General features: G+C 38.9%; 2 protein-coding genes and 1 long non-coding RNA gene across 10 annotated transcripts in view; 2 read left to right on the forward strand and 1 right to left on the reverse strand.

Moving 5' to 3' along the window:
• wdfy3 (WD repeat and FYVE domain containing 3) overlaps positions 1-11,279 on the reverse strand; it is a 105,514-nt gene extending 94,235 nt beyond the window's left edge. For 6 of the 7 annotated variants that reach the window (XM_028456402.1, XM_028456403.1, XM_028456398.1 and 3 more), the window contains exon 1: positions 3,215-3,548. In XM_028456402.1, the coding sequence (XP_028312203.1) occupies positions 3,215-3,243 (29 nt within the window). In that variant the 5' untranslated portion in view covers positions 3,244-3,548. Of the gene's footprint in view, positions 1-3,214; positions 3,549-10,975 lie in introns of those variants that run through there. The other variant, XM_028456401.1, reaches the window with a different exon arrangement.
• A 3,112-nt stretch (positions 11,280-14,391) lies between these two features.
• On the forward strand, positions 14,392-16,853 carry LOC114469413 (opioid growth factor receptor-like). Its single transcript, XM_028456922.1, has 3 exons — positions 14,392-14,532; positions 15,227-16,704; positions 16,799-16,853. The coding sequence occupies exons 1-2, from the start codon at positions 14,392-14,394 to the stop codon at positions 16,088-16,090; spliced, it is 1,005 nt and encodes a 334-aa protein (XP_028312723.1). The 3' UTR covers positions 16,091-16,704; positions 16,799-16,853.
• On the forward strand, positions 16,850-17,699 carry LOC114469526 (uncharacterized). Of its 2 annotated transcripts, none has more exons than XR_003674784.1 (4): positions 16,850-16,908; positions 16,990-17,113; positions 17,189-17,316; positions 17,425-17,699. It is a non-coding gene; the product is annotated as an uncharacterized LOC114469526 (long non-coding RNA). The 2 variants fall into 2 exon arrangements; XR_003674785.1 differs by having other exon boundaries at positions 16,852-16,908; positions 16,994-17,113.
• Positions 17,700-17,971: the final 272 nt, after the last annotated feature.

Consider the following 17,971-nt stretch of genomic DNA (forward strand, 5'->3'; position numbering starts at 1 on the left):
GGAAATACTTTAAGGATTGTGAGAGAGACAATGTACGTGGAATAAAAGAAAAATATGAGTTTAATTATGTGCTTTTCTTTTTAATTTTCAAAGCATCTATATTTTTTCATTAATAGATACTTGTTTTAATACACGGTATTGGTAAAAACACAAATCAGTGTGCTCATATTTGTACTCGTTCTGGAAAAAAGTGCCAATGGACTACCAGTACATAGGCTACTCCAGATTCTCACTTCCTTTTTTTTTTTTTTAGACAGACACTAATTTATACTTAAAGCTTTTATTCTATTATACAATATGTATGGTATAATACATAATACATAATGATATTAACATGGGGCCATCCAAACCTAATTGGGTTTTTTACTTGATACAACTGTGAATACTGATCTTTTGATTGAAGAAATTGCTGCAAAGCCAGTTAGACAAACTGTGTGGAAGATAACATTTGATGTATAATTAAACTTGACTTACAATACTTAAACATTCTTGTGCATCCATGTCATTGTGTGACTAAACGTGTTTGCAAAGAGAGGATTTGGTTATAAAAGACACCTTATTATCGTTCTCTGTGATTTTCTTTCTCTGGCTGGCCAAATTGCAGGGCAGTTGCAGAGTCAAATGCACAAACAAACAGTCAAGCAAACATGCCTGGGCATGGTCTGAAGAATCACATTCAAGAAAGGACCCGAGAAGGGAGAATTTGCCTTTAAATGTGTCTCAAACACAATCACATCTATTTTCTACTGAGGGTTGTTAGCATCTGCCAGCATTTGCAAAAATATTAATACTATGTACAGTAAATTCAATTCTTAGCATAGCAACAAGGCATGATTCACAGCATTCAGTCTTAGCTGAAACAAAGAAAATTAGTCTGTGACATGAACCGTGTGCTGTTTTCACAGTTGGACACAGAGGGGCAGATTCACTAAAGGTTTAGTGGTATTAAAACGTGTAAAAACGTCACTCCATGTGCTAAAAATCCGTACAAACCCTAGGGAATCAGCAGTGTGCTACTGCTGCATGTTGCAATGCACCCTCAATCCATTTAGCACGTTTCCCTCTAATTATTATGTATAATAGGTGGAGCTTCCAAGGGGAGCAAAAATCTAGGAGGAGGACATGCAAATAAATAATACAGTGGGCGCAATTCAATTCATCAAACCAGGAACTGTTTAAGGTGATTGAAAATAAAGTGTGTGTGTGTGTGTGTGTGTGTGTGTGTGTGTGTGTGTGTGTGTGTGTAAGAAAAAGCTTCACACCTGCAGTAGGGAGGGGGTGCTGCTGTGCGCGGAGCTCTGTTGCTATGGACGCAACGCTCCAGTGATGTTTCAACCGTCAAACTTGAGTGTCGCGTTGATGGAAGGAGCGTCGGGCCAGGATCAGCTGATCAGATGCGTAATTTACGCAGTGATGGCATATGAGAGTGTGGTGACACAGCGCTACTCAGGAGGTCAAACCTGCTGGATAATGGTCAGTAGATCATCTTAAATTGGTGCTGATCGACTTATTGACAGACTGTTTTGCTGTATTAACTCAGATCAATGGCGTCAGCAGATCAATAGGATGGTTTCTGTCCAAATTTGCCTACTTTTCATAAACTGATCAGAGCAAAGTAAGAGGACCTGACGGAGCACCCACATTAAATTAGGGGGAAAAAATATAATTAGGTTTTTTAGTTAGTTTTTAGTTTTCTACATTATTAAATGTTTATGCAGCAGAAAGAGAAGTCCATATGCCTCCATTTTAACTTCCTCAAATGTCTGTGCTTAGGCGCACTGACGTCTCCACACTGAACGAGAAAAACGCTCATTAAAATGGGGGCCGTCTCCACCCCTTCTGCATGCGTGCTAATCATTGCTGCAATTTTAGTGAATTCCTCGCAGCAGGTGAGAAAACTGCGTCACCAAAGGATTTAGTGAAGCAACTGGTTTACCACCCTTTATTTCAGATCTTAGTGAGAGTTTGCTTTCTTGGAAATTTAGCCTTCAGTCTTTTTTTTTTTTTTTTATACAGTTTTCTCTTGAGTGAATGCCAGCTTCAATGAATGTCTTCCAGAGTTAGCCCTAACTCCTGGGAGATGAAGCACGCCAATGTCCTGGAAAAACCCAACGTTTCAAAGGCCTTTCTCGTTGTTAAGCTGAAGTCAGTGATGTAATCTCAAAAACATCTCAAGTCACACATTTAATGTGGGAACAGGAATCTGGGAATGTTCCAGGGAAGGTACATACATACACCGTCATAATAATGTATATAAATGTTGACGCAGACATGTAAGGCTGGCAAATGTTTTCTATATTACATCATTTATCAAATAAACATGTAGCCTGCGTTATGTATTTTAATCAATTTTTTTGGAAAGTGATAGTATATTTAATCAAGGGTTGTAAAATGATTCTATACCCAGTGGTCTCAGGGCAGGACATAGATCAAATGTGTCAAACTCAAGGCCTGGGGGCCAAATCCGGCCATATGGAGCATCCAATTCGGCCCGCAGGAGACAATGTAACAATAATGGAGAAAACATGAATCATTGTGTAAATAAAACTCAACAATTTTTGCAGGGGCTCACAGTCTTCCTGGTGCTTATACAGTATTGCATGATGGCAGTCGTTTTTTAATGTTTAACAGTTGAAGGAAACGATTTTCTTACAAAATACTTAATTTTTCCTCAAATAATGATACATTATTTCCCTTAACTATATAGAAATTGGTCACAACTTATTGCTTGGATATGGTTGCTTTCTTAAATATTTAGTATTTCATGTATGCGTAGAAGTGTGAACTAGGGCAAAATAATGTGCTTGAAATTACTATTTTTTCCTGCATAAAATCCGTGGCCCACTTGAGATCAAACTGCTCCGTATTTGGCCCCTGTACTAAAATGAGTTTGATACCTCTGGCATGGATAATAAGAGATAATTAGCTTTGCATCTGTTTTCTTACCAGTACAGTTTCGCAGACACATTTGCAAATCAATACCCTAAGTTCACACTGTTGCATTGCCCCAACACAACACTGGGAATGTTGGTCATTGACTAATCATGGCTTCAATATAGCATAGCATGAGGTGCAAAACAATGACAATTAATACTATTGTACCGATAACAGCATGAAACCGTTACAAAACCTATGTCCGTCAAATTGAGGTTAGATCTCACACAGAGATCTCTAGTCACCGCGGAAACAAGCTCAACATCCACCAGCATCGTACCTGCTTTTCTCTCTGCGCTCAGCCAGCATCTCGACTCATCAACACCAGAAGGAAAATAAGGCTTCCACAAAAAGCAAAAGCCCACCCTGAAGCGGCTCCTCACTGATCAGGAACGACGATGACAGCGGTGTCATCCCTTCCCATCACAGGGAGAGGCCAAGTCCCTGGGCATGGTCGCTCTGCATTGGCAGTGCGAGTCGCTTTGTTCGCATGCCAGTGTGCCGTGTGTGTGTGTCTGTGTGTGTTTTACAGGGACTGGCACAGCTGATCCCTCCCTGACACAGGGTGTAGAGGCTTTAGAGGAAGAATATGAAATTGATGGGGGTTGTGTCGGTGTGTGAGTGTGAGTGAGTGTGGGTTGTAATGCAAAGAGGAGCATACCATCTACACAAGGAGAGGGATGGAGTAGGCGGAGCAAAAGTGAGGACAGCAGCGAACGGAACCATTAAAAATTAATCTTACAGATATTTTAATAGTCATTTGAAACGAGCAGCCCATTGAAATAAAAAAAGAAGAAAACAAGCATGAAGGATTACTCCTTTATTTACTAATAATTTTGTGCATGTAGAAGCTATTGTGATTGATAAATGCTTTAAACCAGTGTTTTTCGACCTTGGGTTCGGGACCCCATATGCGGTCGCTTGGAGTTTAAATTGGGTCCCCTGAAATATCTAGTAATAGACATAAAATGAAATAAATTTCATTTTTAAAATGTTTTAATTATTATTTAAAGCAACACACAAAGGAATATAAATCAAGTAATTAATTAATAAATAATAATAATAATAATAATAATAATAATAAGTTACATAGAGACAGGTTTGAGCGTCCTCGGACCTTCCTATGATTTTTTATGAAATTTTGAAATTTTGTAAAAAAAACATGTCATGCTCACATCTTTAGTGTGGATGTTTAGAGGAACGTCTGGGTTAGGACACACTGAGAAATGCATCATATACTGTATTATATCGTAAAAGTAATCATTTCTGAAAAAATTGTATGTCTCCGTAATGTGTGTGCCTTATAATTAATATTTTAGTTAATAAAACTCCGGAAGACAAAATGTTGGTGGTCACCCCCTCCAGCTCCAATCACAGGATTTAGAGAAAGGAGGGGTGAGCGGAGCCCATGAAGGAGCCTCCTCATTGGCTGTCACGATAAATAGTGAAACGCGTGCACAGTGCAAACTTGTTTTCAGTCTTGGATTAACTTTGGACGTTAAGTGGCTGTTTTCCTTCTAGACAGGTAATCTAATGTTCCATTTTCCTATATTTTGTGTGCATCCTTTTACGTGGCGAGGTGTTTTACTGGTAGTGCACGTTCAGCTCTCGTGCTCGATTTCGTGCACTTCCATAGGAGGAGGAGACTGGGATGGATTATCAGAGTGGGGGGTGGCATTTACGGTTCGAATTCAGCCATGCCCCTCAGTCATGGTTCAAGATTCAAGTAGTGTAGCTTCTATATATATATATATATATACATATTCAATTCAACTTTATTTATATAGCACCAATTACAACAAAAGTCATCTCAAAGTGCTTTCAAAATATAAAGTTCGTAATGAAACGGGAAAAAACCCAACAAATCCAAATGAACACGTATAAGCGACAGTGGGAAGAAAAAACTCTCATCTAACAGTTTTTCTTTTAACAGGAAGAAACCTTCAGCAGAACCAAGTTCAGAGGTGGCAGCCATCGGCTTCGACTGGTTGGGATTAGTGGACATAAGGACAAACAGAACAGGATACACAAATAGACCATTTGAGTGTGTGTGTGTATATATATATATATATATATATATGTAAAACTTGAATCTTGTTATGTCGCCCCTATACTGCATCGCTGAGTATTGGTCGATACCAATATGATACAATATCGGCATGAATCATGCATAACTTTATTACTTGTTTTGTAGAGTGGAATGTTGTATCAAGTGATATTATTTTAAAAAAGAACAATAGTCAGCAACAGTAGTTATGTATAAGAAAAACTGACCCATTTAATATAAACCAATGGGTTACATAAATTGCAACATTAATAAACATAAGAATATTCTGCAATTAAAAAACATTGATTAAAAAATTTAAAGACCCTGAAAAATAACCTGAATAAATTCAATAAAGGCAAGATATATTATATCATAGATTTCAGATGTTTAGATCATACTGTATATTTAGTATCTTTTTTTCCCTCTGATATCAGACCAATAACAGATATCAATATCGATAAGGATATATCAACACCCTTAGATAGTACAAGCACCAAGCATTTTACATTATTTTGTAATCAGTGAGACTGGCAGTACTGATTGATGATTGATTCTAAACTATACTCTGTGATGGCGTGCTTCTGCTAAACTCCGTGCAGTGTGTATTGTTGAGTAACTCATGATCTGCTGCTCATTCCCTTGATGACTAATTAAAACTGATCCCTGGTGGTTAACAAATCCATGCTGCTTTTTTTTTTCAGGAAAGATGACAACAGTTAAATACACTTACATCGAAGCTGCTTCAAACCAAAAAAACAACAACAACAACACACGTCTTTGAATCTACTAAAATTATCATTTTACAAAATACACAATTATTGCAGCCTTGAGTATCTGCCGATACCGATATCGATCCGATACAGCACAAATCATACATACTTTTATTACTTATTGTGTAGTGCGGAATGTTAGAAAAGGCTTGATTAAGTGATGTTACGCAAACAGAGAACAATAGTCAGCAACAGTAGGTATGAGGAAAAACCGACCCATTTATTATATGGATCAGTTTTGTACATATTATCTACAGTATTCTACAATTTAATAAATATAACATAATATATGATGGAGATTTTAGATGCAGTCGAATAAAATCCGATATTTGTTTTCTGGCTGATATCGGGCCAATATCAATATTGGATCAGGACACCCCGAGCTATTATTACTGTTGGCCCTGTGCTACATCGCCCACAGGATCTTAATAAGACAACCAAAGCAACAACCGAAGCAGCTCAGTAGAAAATGCATGAACACAAAAAAGCATGACTAGTAGGGATGTAATGATTAATCATAAGCCAGTTAAAAATTGATTCATAGGTATCACTGTTCATATCGATTCTCTGAAAAATGAATCGCAGTACTTTTTTTAAACAGCAGAGGGCGCTATCTATCCTTCGCTTGTCCAGAAGCGGAGGTAGCGAGCGAAATCTCCTACTACTCTCTTTCTAGCCGCCTTCTACTCTTAAACATGTTCATAAATGATTCCTTACCCCTTTAGCACCAAAAGAATATCTGTAATAGTATGTGAATATCTGTAAAAGTCACATTTTTCTATTAGCTCTGTCTGCTCGCGCATAGCATCTCTTCTTCACTGCAAGAATATCTGCATGCCAACCGACCACTGGGTTACCAGCGCCCTCTGCTGGTCCAAACAAATATCTGTCATAAATACAATGCAATGACTATTTTTTTTAAAGTCCAATTGTTAAGGCACTAAATACATTTTCAGTTGCACTTTTAAAAAGAAAAAGAACTATTATGCAGTTTTGCATTGTTTACTATAGAACCAGAATTTAAATTAGTAGGCTTCTTCTTCATTTGTATTATTCCTTTATTTATTTCAATTGCATTGTTTTGAAAAGGGATTCTTTTGACAATGAAAAATAAAGGGAAAATAGTACAGTATTTTCCCAAAAAAAAACAAAAAGTAATATTTATAATTATATTATCATTTGTCTACAGTCCCATTTTGTAAAATAAATCGTGAGAAAATCGTATCGTGAACCCAGTATCGTGAATCGCATCGCATCGGGAGTTGAGTGAATCGTTATATCCCTACTAACAAGACACAAAAACGACAACAAAAACACACAAAATAAGAGAAAAATATACTGAAAAACAAAAAAAGACAACAACAAAATACACAAAATGATGATAAAAATTATTTTGATTAGAACATGAACTGAAAACACAAGGGTCAGTCTTGGTCCCACATCAGGAGGGAGATGATCAGAAATCATAAAAACTCTAGAAATAAATCTATTCAGGAAACACTAAATATGGTTTTATTCCACTTATTAGGGCTGAACAATTTCAGAAAATAATCTAATTGTGAGTCTTTTCCTTAGTATTGCGATTTTTTCAAGGGCCTCTTGTTGTGTATTTTTTAATGAACACAAGCAATAAATCAATCTGTTTCAAAAAAAAAAATTCAGATTTATTTAAACTTTAAATAAATATAAAATATATTTTTCAAAGCACAGATTACAACAATAAAAAGCAAACAAATCTGCGGCTTTACCTCTTCAACATATCTAACTAACTTCACGTTTCATGAAACGTGAAGTTAACAGTACAGTACAAGGACAGTACAAGGACAGTACAAGGACAAGAAAAAAAATCTAATAAAATAAAGGCAAAAATTGCAGCCTTTGCGATTACAAAATCGTGTTTTACGATATCGCGATATCGCAGATGCAATTATTCGTTCAGCCCTACCACTTACTTACAAAATGAGATTATTTAAAATGTGTGTTATCACTCATTTATTCCATCATTATGTTCTATAACTGTTTTTTCACAGAATTCTGAGATAAATGTTGTAGTCTGACAAAGGGGGGACTTGGATTCAAAATTAAAAGAAATGGGGTACTTGAGCCAAAAAAAATTGAAAAGCACTGGTTTAAATGGTTTGTACATTTTTATTGGTAAAAACCTGAACGATATAAATCCTGTATTGTTCCTTTTAGTCCATTTTTCAACTTTTGTGATTTTCTGCTGCAAAGCCTAAGATAAAAATGTGCCTCGATCGCACCGCAAACATAGTTATGATGGAGAAATGACAGTCTCAGAAAACAAAGTCTGCTTAAATGGACCGTTTGTGTTCGAGGTGCACAGCTGCAGCTCTTGGGAAATGTAATTTTGCCCTCTATCTATAACATCCATCCAACCTTTGTGTGTAACTCTCCTTTTACATGACTCAGCAATCAGGAAGCAAAACAGTGAAGTGGGCATGTGAGCAAAGAGGATGTAGCTTTTTTCCTACCGCTAACACCACTCTCTACATTTGTTACATTTAGTGTACCCTGGACACTTTAAGCAGAATTTACAAGCCACACTTGCTGTTGTTACAGAAGATAATGAGAGGAAGGCACATTTTAGATTAATTAAAATTCAGAAAATCGCAAGCTTTCAGAGGTGTCCCAGAAACTGAGATAAATATTATAATTAAGGTTATGTTTTCTTGTGTCTATATTCAAATTGTTTGGTGTTTTGTTTGACAATACTTGTACTTTCTTGGGACCATGGCTATGCATAACAACTGGTGCAATCAACTCCACACACGGAAGATATTTTCATTTTCTCACCTCTAACGCTGGATGTTCACTCTCCTTTCACTAACCCACATCCATTACAGCCTCCTTCTCTTATCGGGTTCGGGAGCTCAAAGCTTGCGTTGCTCCTTTATGACTCTATTTGTCAGAAACATTAACATTTATTCTGTCTGTTTATGTTCTGTACTGTAGGTTTATGGGCTACTGTACTTCAACACACTAGTGTAGTGGCAATGAACTCTTTCTGAAAAGATTTATCAGTCTAGGTCTTTTAAGAAAACATAGTGCAGCGTACATACATTCAGTAATATATGAAAAATGCTGAACCAATGATAAGTTTATTCAGTAAATTACATAATTAATTTACCTATTGTTGTTGACTATTGTTCTCTGTTTGAGTAACATCACTTGATCAAGCCTTTTCTAACATTTCACACTACAAAATAAGTAATAAAAGTATGTATGATTCGTGCTGATATCGGATCGGTATCGTATCGGAAGTGGAAAAAGTTTTATCGGGACATCCCTACTAGTTTACACTTCTACATATATATAAAATACAAAATATATAAGAAACTGACTATATCCAAGCAATAAGTGATAGATATCAGTCTCCCAACAGGGTCTTCAATTTAAATTTCCCAGATTTTGTGACCAATTTCTATTTAATTAGAGATAATGTCATAATTTGAGGACAATTGGAGGATTTTATAAGAACTTAGAGGTTTAACATTAATAATCACTGACTGCCATCATGCGATATAAGCACCAGGAAAAGCGTGAGCCCATGCAAAAATTGTTAAGTTTCATTTTATACAATGATTCATGTTGTCTCGGTCATTTTTACTTTCTCCTGCGGGCCAAATTGGATACTCCCTAAGGGCCGGATTTGGTCCCCGGGTCTTGAGTTTGACACGTGTGCCGTATGCGCTAAAAAAAAGTCACTTGATTCATAAAAGACAGCACATGCAGGATTAAAAACACAGCACAAATCCCACATGAGCTGGAGCCAACAGTCACTCACAATGGCTGCAAAACAGGCCAACCCCAGCCTTAAGGCATCCAACCAGTGACACCTTTTATAGGCTTATACAATACAAAGAACAAACACAAGTCAAGGTCAAGGTAAGGTACCCTCATCAAGTGGGGCCAACACTACCATGCCAGGATAGTCGAGTGGTCTAAGGCGCCGCACTCACCGCTAACGTGGGTTTCGCCAACGTGGGTTAAATTTTTTTTTCATTTTAACATATTTAACACGACAAATTCCACGTTTAAAAACACATTTCCGCCAAAAATAAACATTTGAGGGCTAGGGATAGAGTTAGGGCTAAAATAAAAGGGTTAGCGTGGTAGCTAAAAATAAATAGGAGCTAAAATACAAATGACGGAACTTTAAGTAACGTGGTGCACCTATCACGTGACCTAAACTGACCAATGAGGGGCACTGCATATCCATAGAATGGCAGTCTATCAAGGCCAATTTTAATTTGACAGGTTTGACAGATTTGCATTATTTAAAATATCAATACCCATCTACATATTCAATGTTTCCTCACATTCCGTAATTTATTCTACATTGTTCTATTATCTTCTATTTTATAATGTATTGCACTGTTTTTTATTATTCAGTTTTTATTGTAAAGTGTCCTTGTGTGGCCTGAAAGGCACTTTTCAATAAAACGAATTATTATTATTAATATTAATTATTATTATTATTATTATTATTATTATTATTATTATTATTATTAATAATAATAAAGTGTATAAAATTGTAATTGATTGTTTTTCCCCTATGTCATACATAGGCAGGCCTGGTGGTTTTGTTTTATTAAATTGTGCATTTGCAAGCAATCTGGCATCAATAAACTACAAACCTGACTTCGCTTATAGACAAAACGCTTGAGCCACATTCACCAGTTCACTGAAACACCACTGTATCCGCTACACCAGTCACTACAACCTTGCCTTGCCATCAGTAGTATTAAGGATCTAACGCTACTGTTATATTACCAGCGGCCAATACACTTGATTTATTGATTAGTGTCGTGAGAAAACACGAACATTTCAGCTCAGAACCAATCCGGTCCTGGGCTGACAACACAGCCCAGTGTCCCAGCTCTGTTAGCCCAGCCAAGGGTAGACCAGACCAGACCAGCTGATCGCACTAGCATCGCAACATCTCATCGACAACTATCAGGCTAAACGGTGACGTCCCTGTCTGTGTTGTGCTTTCATTCTTTTTACAGGAGTCTCTCTTTGCACATTGTATTCGTGTCATATCTGTGTAGTGTGACACCGCTGCCAGTTAGAAGTCTTCCACGTCGTAAAGAAGGACCGAGGATGCAGCTTCCAGCCTGTGCTAACTTACATGCTAGGCGGCTAACAGGGACGCTAATAGGCTGCAGCCCGGTGTCTCCCTGCGTCTCCGCAGACTACTCACCGATGAGCGGCGTCTGTTGTAGGATACTTGGGTAGAAACCTTCAAATGTGTGTTTACAGGACGCTCCGTGTATATCCATAAGTCTGTTATGGAGCTGTAATCCTGAAGTGGTCACCGCTCCCTCTGCCTCTGTCGGCCGGTAGCCATTTTTCCATCCGGAGCCGACGTATCCTGCAGCCTGGTCCCAGTGTGAGTGGCTGTGAGGCGGCAGCATCCTGCTGCCAGTCCCGATCCGAGCCACATCTGCAGCACGGGCCCGACATCTGCTGGACAAACAAGGACACGCATTTACTGCACCATGACCAGCTGTGCTGTGCACGGCTTCATTATTTCACCAGGAAAACATCTAAAAAAAAGACACAGCTGTTTGTTTGATCCCTTTTCCTGTTTTCGAGCCTAAGATGTTGATATCACAGTTTTCACTAGAACAGAGATGGACCACTGTTCTCACAGCAGGGGCCACAAAATGTGACTGTCTGATCAGAGGGCCACGATCATCAAAATAACATTCATGTCAGCATTTAGAATAATGACCAATCTGAGGCTTATTACAGGGAGGAACAAAGGGTTTGTGTGTTTCTGTTGTTGGTTTGTGTGTTTCTGCAGTATTTTTGTGTATCTTTGATGTTGTTTTGTTCGTCTTTATTGTCATTTGGTGTGTTTTTGAGTCATTTTGTAGATTTATGTGTATTTTTCTGTTATCTTTAAGTACTTTTGTGTGTTTTTCATTGTCATTTTGTTGTTTTGTTTTTTGGAGTCATTGTTTAATGTTTTATTGTGTTTTTTGGAGTCAATTTGTTGTCGTTTTTTAATTCATATTTGGAGTTCTGTTGTTTTTGTTTCTTTAATTATGGTTTTGGGCTTTTTGCAGTCATTTTGTGTGTCTTTAAGTAATTGTGTTGTGGTTTTGAGCATTTTTTCTGTTTTTGTGTGAGTCTTTGGAGTCAATTTGTGTGTCTTTAGAGTCATGTGTTTTTGTGTGTGTGTGTGTGTTAATAATATTAAATATATTGTGAATATTGTTATTCTTGCGTGTGTGTATGTGTGTGTTCGTCTTCAAATCTGCGGTGCAACGTCACCGGTTCTCACAAGCGTAGTAATAAAATATTTATTTTACCTTTGAGTGTTTTCCACTTCTGAAGTGACATTCTGAATCCTCATCCCCATCTAGTGGCAGGAAAAAATCTGACTTTTCTGAAGTGAAAATCCAGTGACCAAAACATGCACTGACCCTCTGTGTCATCTCATAGATTTCTAGAGAAGGACCTGTGCATTATTCATTTACCTAAAGAAGAAGAAATTAAAGAAGATTCATCCATTGTCATTTCATAGCACATCCTCATCAGCAGTAATGGAGAAAAATATTATCTCACACACATAAAGACCTCTTAAGTTACACTGTTATAAAATAATTCATAACTACATTTCGTAGTGCACATTTAGTCACAAAAAGGCAAAAAAAAAAAAAAAAAAAAAAAACGCAAAAAAAACACAGTTTAAACTAACATACCTAAATATAAATCAGACACTGTACACAAAATAAAGAGTAGGAGCAGAAAGACATTTATTCACCCAGATATTGAACTTATCTTCTGAGCTTCGGTGTCAAATCCCTCTGTAAACCTCCATGGACGTTTATACGGTCCAAGAATGTCTTCTTAAATTCGCTGTTATTTGCTCTATTTTCGCCCCGGAATTGAAGCTCTGATCTATGATCTCTTGAATGGTTTAAATCACCGTAAAGCCAATAAAATGGCTCAAAAGAGCAACTTCTTAGCGTTGAAAAACTGTTTAAATTGTAAAGATAGATCAAATATTGGCGGAGTTACGGTAAATTAAAGTAATCACAGTGATGCGTTCAAAGTCCGTAGGAAACCAGGCGATCATAATTAATCTTACGCGCCAAAACCTGACGTGAAAGTGGACAAATTGTCATCCTACGTAAATATTTTATGTTATCAATCATATAAAACGTTTAGAGAGCCTATAACAATACACACACGTAAAAAAAAAAAAAATAGTACATATATTTTAAACATTTTGTACGTGTGTGCGTGAACATGACGTCGTAGCCGTGGAAACAACGCAGCCTGCGTTATTTAAAAGTTCAGTTTTTTTAAACTTCAGTTACTCTGCGAGCAACGAGAGACGGAGAGAGACGTGTTGTGAACTCTGAGCAGAGAAAGCAGAAAGAAAGTTAACCAAACCCACACAAAAAGTCTTATTAAAGACTTCCACAGAACCAGGACTTCAAACCAGGACCAGACAGAGAAAGACTTCTAATCAGAGAAGAAGTTCAGACCAGGAGGAGACCATGGGGCCACGCATGGCGGAGCGTAAGTCATGTTTTAATGATTCTTATCTGATAAACCTACTTTAATCATTAGCACTAAACATGATGGAGTCTAAATATTACATCATTTAATCGTCAGGTTTGTGTCGGTATGTCTTTAAATTAGGTTTAGGGCCTGATACGTTTTCTTTACACAGGTTTAGGTTTAAAAACGGTCGAATATTTAAAAATAAACATGTATAGGCGTACAGAAAGTTGTGTTAACTCAACAAAAATTAAGAAATGCTGATAAGATTTAGTGATAATTTTACTCTGAAGTGAGCGTTTGGGCTGCAGTGGTGTATTTAGTGGAAAAAGTAAAAAAATAATTAAGTCCTGTTCTGAGATAGATTTGATTAGAAATTTGTACTTTATTTTATACTTTATAAATATTAGAATATTGATTAATTTTGTTTGTTTTTAGCAGCCAATGATGTTCAGTTAGACTGGGTGAAATGTTACCAATGATGCTGTTTGCATTGTTTGTGTTTGAATATTTCTTTGACTCATTCTAATAATGCTGGTGATGTTTAATCTGTTTGCACATGTTTTATTTTACACATTGATGAGTTTCTTAATGTGGAGGGATTTCTCCTGATATAAGTTAAAATGGCTTATTTTTTCTCTTATTTCGTTATTATGTTATTCACACATTATGCATTTCAAAAAAGCATTGCAATATTCAATAACACTTGGCATGTTTTTGTTCATAACTTACTGCACATACTCAACTGTTCAATAGTCCTTCCATGTGTAAATTACTGTGTGGAGGTTGGAGGAAACTATCAGTAGGCTACAATACTTCCAATAATTATTATTCGTATTTATACGCCTCTTGTGGACAAGTGTTGACTGTGGGGGAAACAAGGGAGAGGGAGTTAGGGGGAGTTCAGCAGCCAGTGCATCAGCAACTGATGTGCATGTGAGAGCCGCCATTGTGAACCATAGCGCCACCCCGGACCTACAAGACCAGGCAGGTAAACCAGATGTCCCAAATACTCTAGGTCAAGCAGAGGTACCACCCATTCTCCCAACACACCCTCGTGAGCACAGGCAGGTAGATGGACCCGGAGGGGAGGCAAGGATGCCCAAACCAGACCCTCCCCTCCTCAAAGGAGAGGGAGTTGGGGTGGGGAGTGCAGCAGCCCGTCCATCAGCAACCGATGTGCATTTAAGAGCTGCTATTGTAAACTATAGCACCACCCTGGATCCACAAGACCAGCAGGTAGGTGGACCTCAACACCCCTCCCTAGAAACCAGATGTCCCAAAGACTCTAGGCCCAACAGAGTTACCACCCATTCTCCCAGCACACCCTCGTGAGCCCACGGAGCCAAAGACCAAACGCTCCCAGCCGCCTTTCTTCACTGCACAAGGACGGCGACCCACCAGATGTTGCGATCGCTGTGCGTGATCGACGTGCGTGACCGACAACCTCCCCCACTAAAGAAACCCACAAGGCGACCAACAGAACTGACCCCCAATGACAGCCAGATTTGCCGCCCCAGTCCAACCCACTGCAAAGACATTAAGACGTGGCCAGTACCGAGCCACACCAGAAGAGAAAAGGCCACACCACAAGACCAATTCAGACTGACATCGCAATACCAGTACCCCCCCCATGCAACCCCAAAGTCCCACCACCCCACTGGGCCCACCCGCATCTTCCAGATGGGTCTATAGTCTACATGGTCCACTCCCCACCCTGTTATGTGCTTCTCCATTCCCCAATGGTGAAGCACAACAATCATTAAAGGAAAACCAATTACAGCTTTAGTGTTTCAGTACGTGGAGTGAGACTGTAGAACAGTTTAAATATATACAACTAAAGGAATATCCAAATATGTTTCAGTTCTAAAAGAGCTTTAAAGATTTGCTATTCATAAGGTGATGAAATGAAGATGTTTTAAAATGACTGTATACTAACCTATTTCTTTATTCATTCAATTACTTTTTTATTTTAGGTTTTTTTCCTGACAGGGCTGGACTTCTAGGTTGGGTCCCAGGCTGGGCAGAACCTCCAGGTTTTGTCCCAGACTGGGAAGAACCTCCGAGTTGGGTCTCGGGCTGGGCAGAACCTCCGGGTTTTGTCCCGACCTGGTACGCAACTCCTGAAGACCAGGAAGACCCAGAAGACCCAGAAGACCAGGAAGACCCAGAAGACCAGGAAGACCCAGAAGACCAGGAAGACCAGGAAGACCCTGAAGACCAGGAAGACCCAGAAGCACCAGAAGACCCTGAGGAGGACCTTCCAGAGTGGACCGTGTTCTACTACTACGAGGTGGTCCCGACCTGGTACGCAACTCCTGAAGACCAGGAAGACCAGGAAGACCCTGAAGACCCGGAAGACCCAGAAGACCCTGAAGACCAGGAAGACCCAGAAGACCAGGAAGACCCAGAAGACCAGGAAGACCCGGAAGACCAGGAAGACCAGGAAGACCCAGAAGACCAGGAAGACCCGGAAGACCCAGAAGACCAGGAAGACCCAGAAGACCAAGAAGACCCAGAAGCACCAGAAGACCCTGAGGAGGACCTTCCAGAGTGGACCGTGGTCTACTACTACGAGGTGACCCCTGGCTGGGACACCCCTGAGGAATCTGTTTCCTCAGCCTCCAGTGACTCAGAGGATGAAGGTGAGTATTCCCAGGAGTCACCACTTGGACGCGGTGTCTCCAGGCAGAGGTACGTAGACAGTTCTGAGGAACCTGCATCGTCTGACTCTGACAGTCAGTGTGAGCCTGAGACGAAGAGGCCGAGACGGGACGACAGCTCTGACTCATCTTAGAGTCATCTGTGCATTTCCTTTTCCTGCTCCTCTCCATCTATGAGCAGAGTTCCTTGTTTTTACCTGGCTTCCACAGCTAGTCCTTGCGTCTGGCGGGATTAGCTCAGCCTTTGGTACATTGACACCAACCAAGGCTGGCCATTTGAGTGTCCGTGTGTGTTTGTCCAGTGCGTCTTGCACCTGGGCTCTTTTGTAAACAGTTGTTTTAGGTAAGTTGGCCTTTGCGTCCTGCAGGGGGGGCTGATGTCCCAGGCAGCGTCTGGTACCCGGACTTTTTGAAATGGTAAGGATTTAATTTTTTGTTTCTTTATGACGGGCCACAGCCAGAGTGATTGTCCTGTCACTGTTGTAAAACCTGTATGATATATTAGGTTATGTTAGGTTAGAGATAACCTTTTCCCAGCAAGTGAAGACAGGATGAGACATCAGCAGAGGACAGAGACCAAAGAAGACTTCTTTATCAACCAAAACAATGTAAGCAAAAATACTGAACACACATTGAATGTAAAAATAAACTGTTCTTTATAATAATGCCGGTAAAATGCCAGCATCCACAGCAGCAGTCCCACAAGAAGCCTGAGGAGGAGACATCAGCAGAAAGCAAAACAATCAATGTAAGTAAAGCTTCTCATTGACACAGAAAGACACTGAACTAATGTTTATTGTAAAAATAGACATGATTTTATACTAATTGCTGTAAAATGTTAGACAGGAGTGCCGGCATCCACTGATGGAGGAGGAGGATGAAGATGGAGGAAGGAGCACCAGCATCCAGGAAACATCAGCAGGACAGAAAGACTTCTATTCACAAAAACAATGTAAGCTAGATACTACACATTTAATGTAAAAAAAACAAAAAAAAAAGACATTACGCTATACTAATGCCTGTAAAATGTTAGACAGGAATGCCGGCATCCACTGATGGAGGAGGAGGATGAAGATGGAGGAAGCAGCACCAGCATCTACAGCAGCCTGAGGAGGAAACATCAGCAGGACAGAAAGACTTCTATTCACCAAGACAATGTAAGCAAAATACTACTCATTTAATGTAAAAAAAAAATAAGACATTACGCTATACTAATGCCTGTAAAATGTTAGACAGGAATGCCGGCATCCACTGATGGAGGAGGAGGATGAAGATGGAGGAAGCAGCTCCAGCATCCACAGCATCTTGAGGAGGAAACATCAGCAGGACAGAAAGACGTCTATTCACCAAAACAATCAATGTAAGTAAAGCCTCTCATTACACAGAATGAATCTGAACACTCGTTTAATGTAAAAATGAAGATGACTTTTATACTAATGTCTGTGAATTGTCTTGTGTTTGATTGCAGAGTTTTGCTTCAGAGGAGAATCAGACAGTTCCAGCTGTTCGTCACCACAGCAGAGAATGAGACACCAGCGCTGCAGTGTTTACACAGACTGCTTTAGTTTAAACTTTATATCAAAAACTATTCAACTTTCAACTCACTTTCCATCACAATCTCGACGCTACAGATCACTGTACGCCAAAACAACCCGCCATAAAAACAGTTTCTTCCCCCAGGCTGTCACTCTGATCAACACTAAACAGTCAAAGAGTGTCAGACCTGGTTCTGTGAAAAAACCCTGGAACCAAAAATAACAACCCTGGATCAATCTGACACTGAGAATGTTCATGTACATACCTTTAATTTAAATGTTCTCCTGCACTACTTATCAATGCTCTACTGCACTATTTTCCTTTTATTATTATTATACTTTATTATTATCTTTCTTTTCTATTATTTTCCTTCTTTTTATCTTATTTTTTATTTTTATTTTTTATTTTTTTATTTTTTATTTATTTTTTTTATACTTTTATTATTATAATTATTATTATCTTGTTATTTTATCGAGTTT

Source organism: Gouania willdenowi, chromosome 9 (assembly GCF_900634775.1).
Source record: "Gouania willdenowi chromosome 9, fGouWil2.1, whole genome shotgun sequence".
Lineage (NCBI taxonomy): Eukaryota > Metazoa > Chordata > Actinopteri > Blenniiformes > Gobiesocidae > Gouania > Gouania willdenowi.

Coding starts and splice junctions, on each gene's coding strand:
- LOC114469413 (XM_028456922.1), top strand. CDS start 14,392: ATGCCCAAACCAGACCCTCCCCTCCTCAAAGGAGAGGGAGTTGGGGTG. Junction 14,533..15,226: donor TGGATCCACAAGACCAGCAG/GTAGGTGGACCT, acceptor AAATGACTGTAT/ACTAACCTATTTCTTTATTC.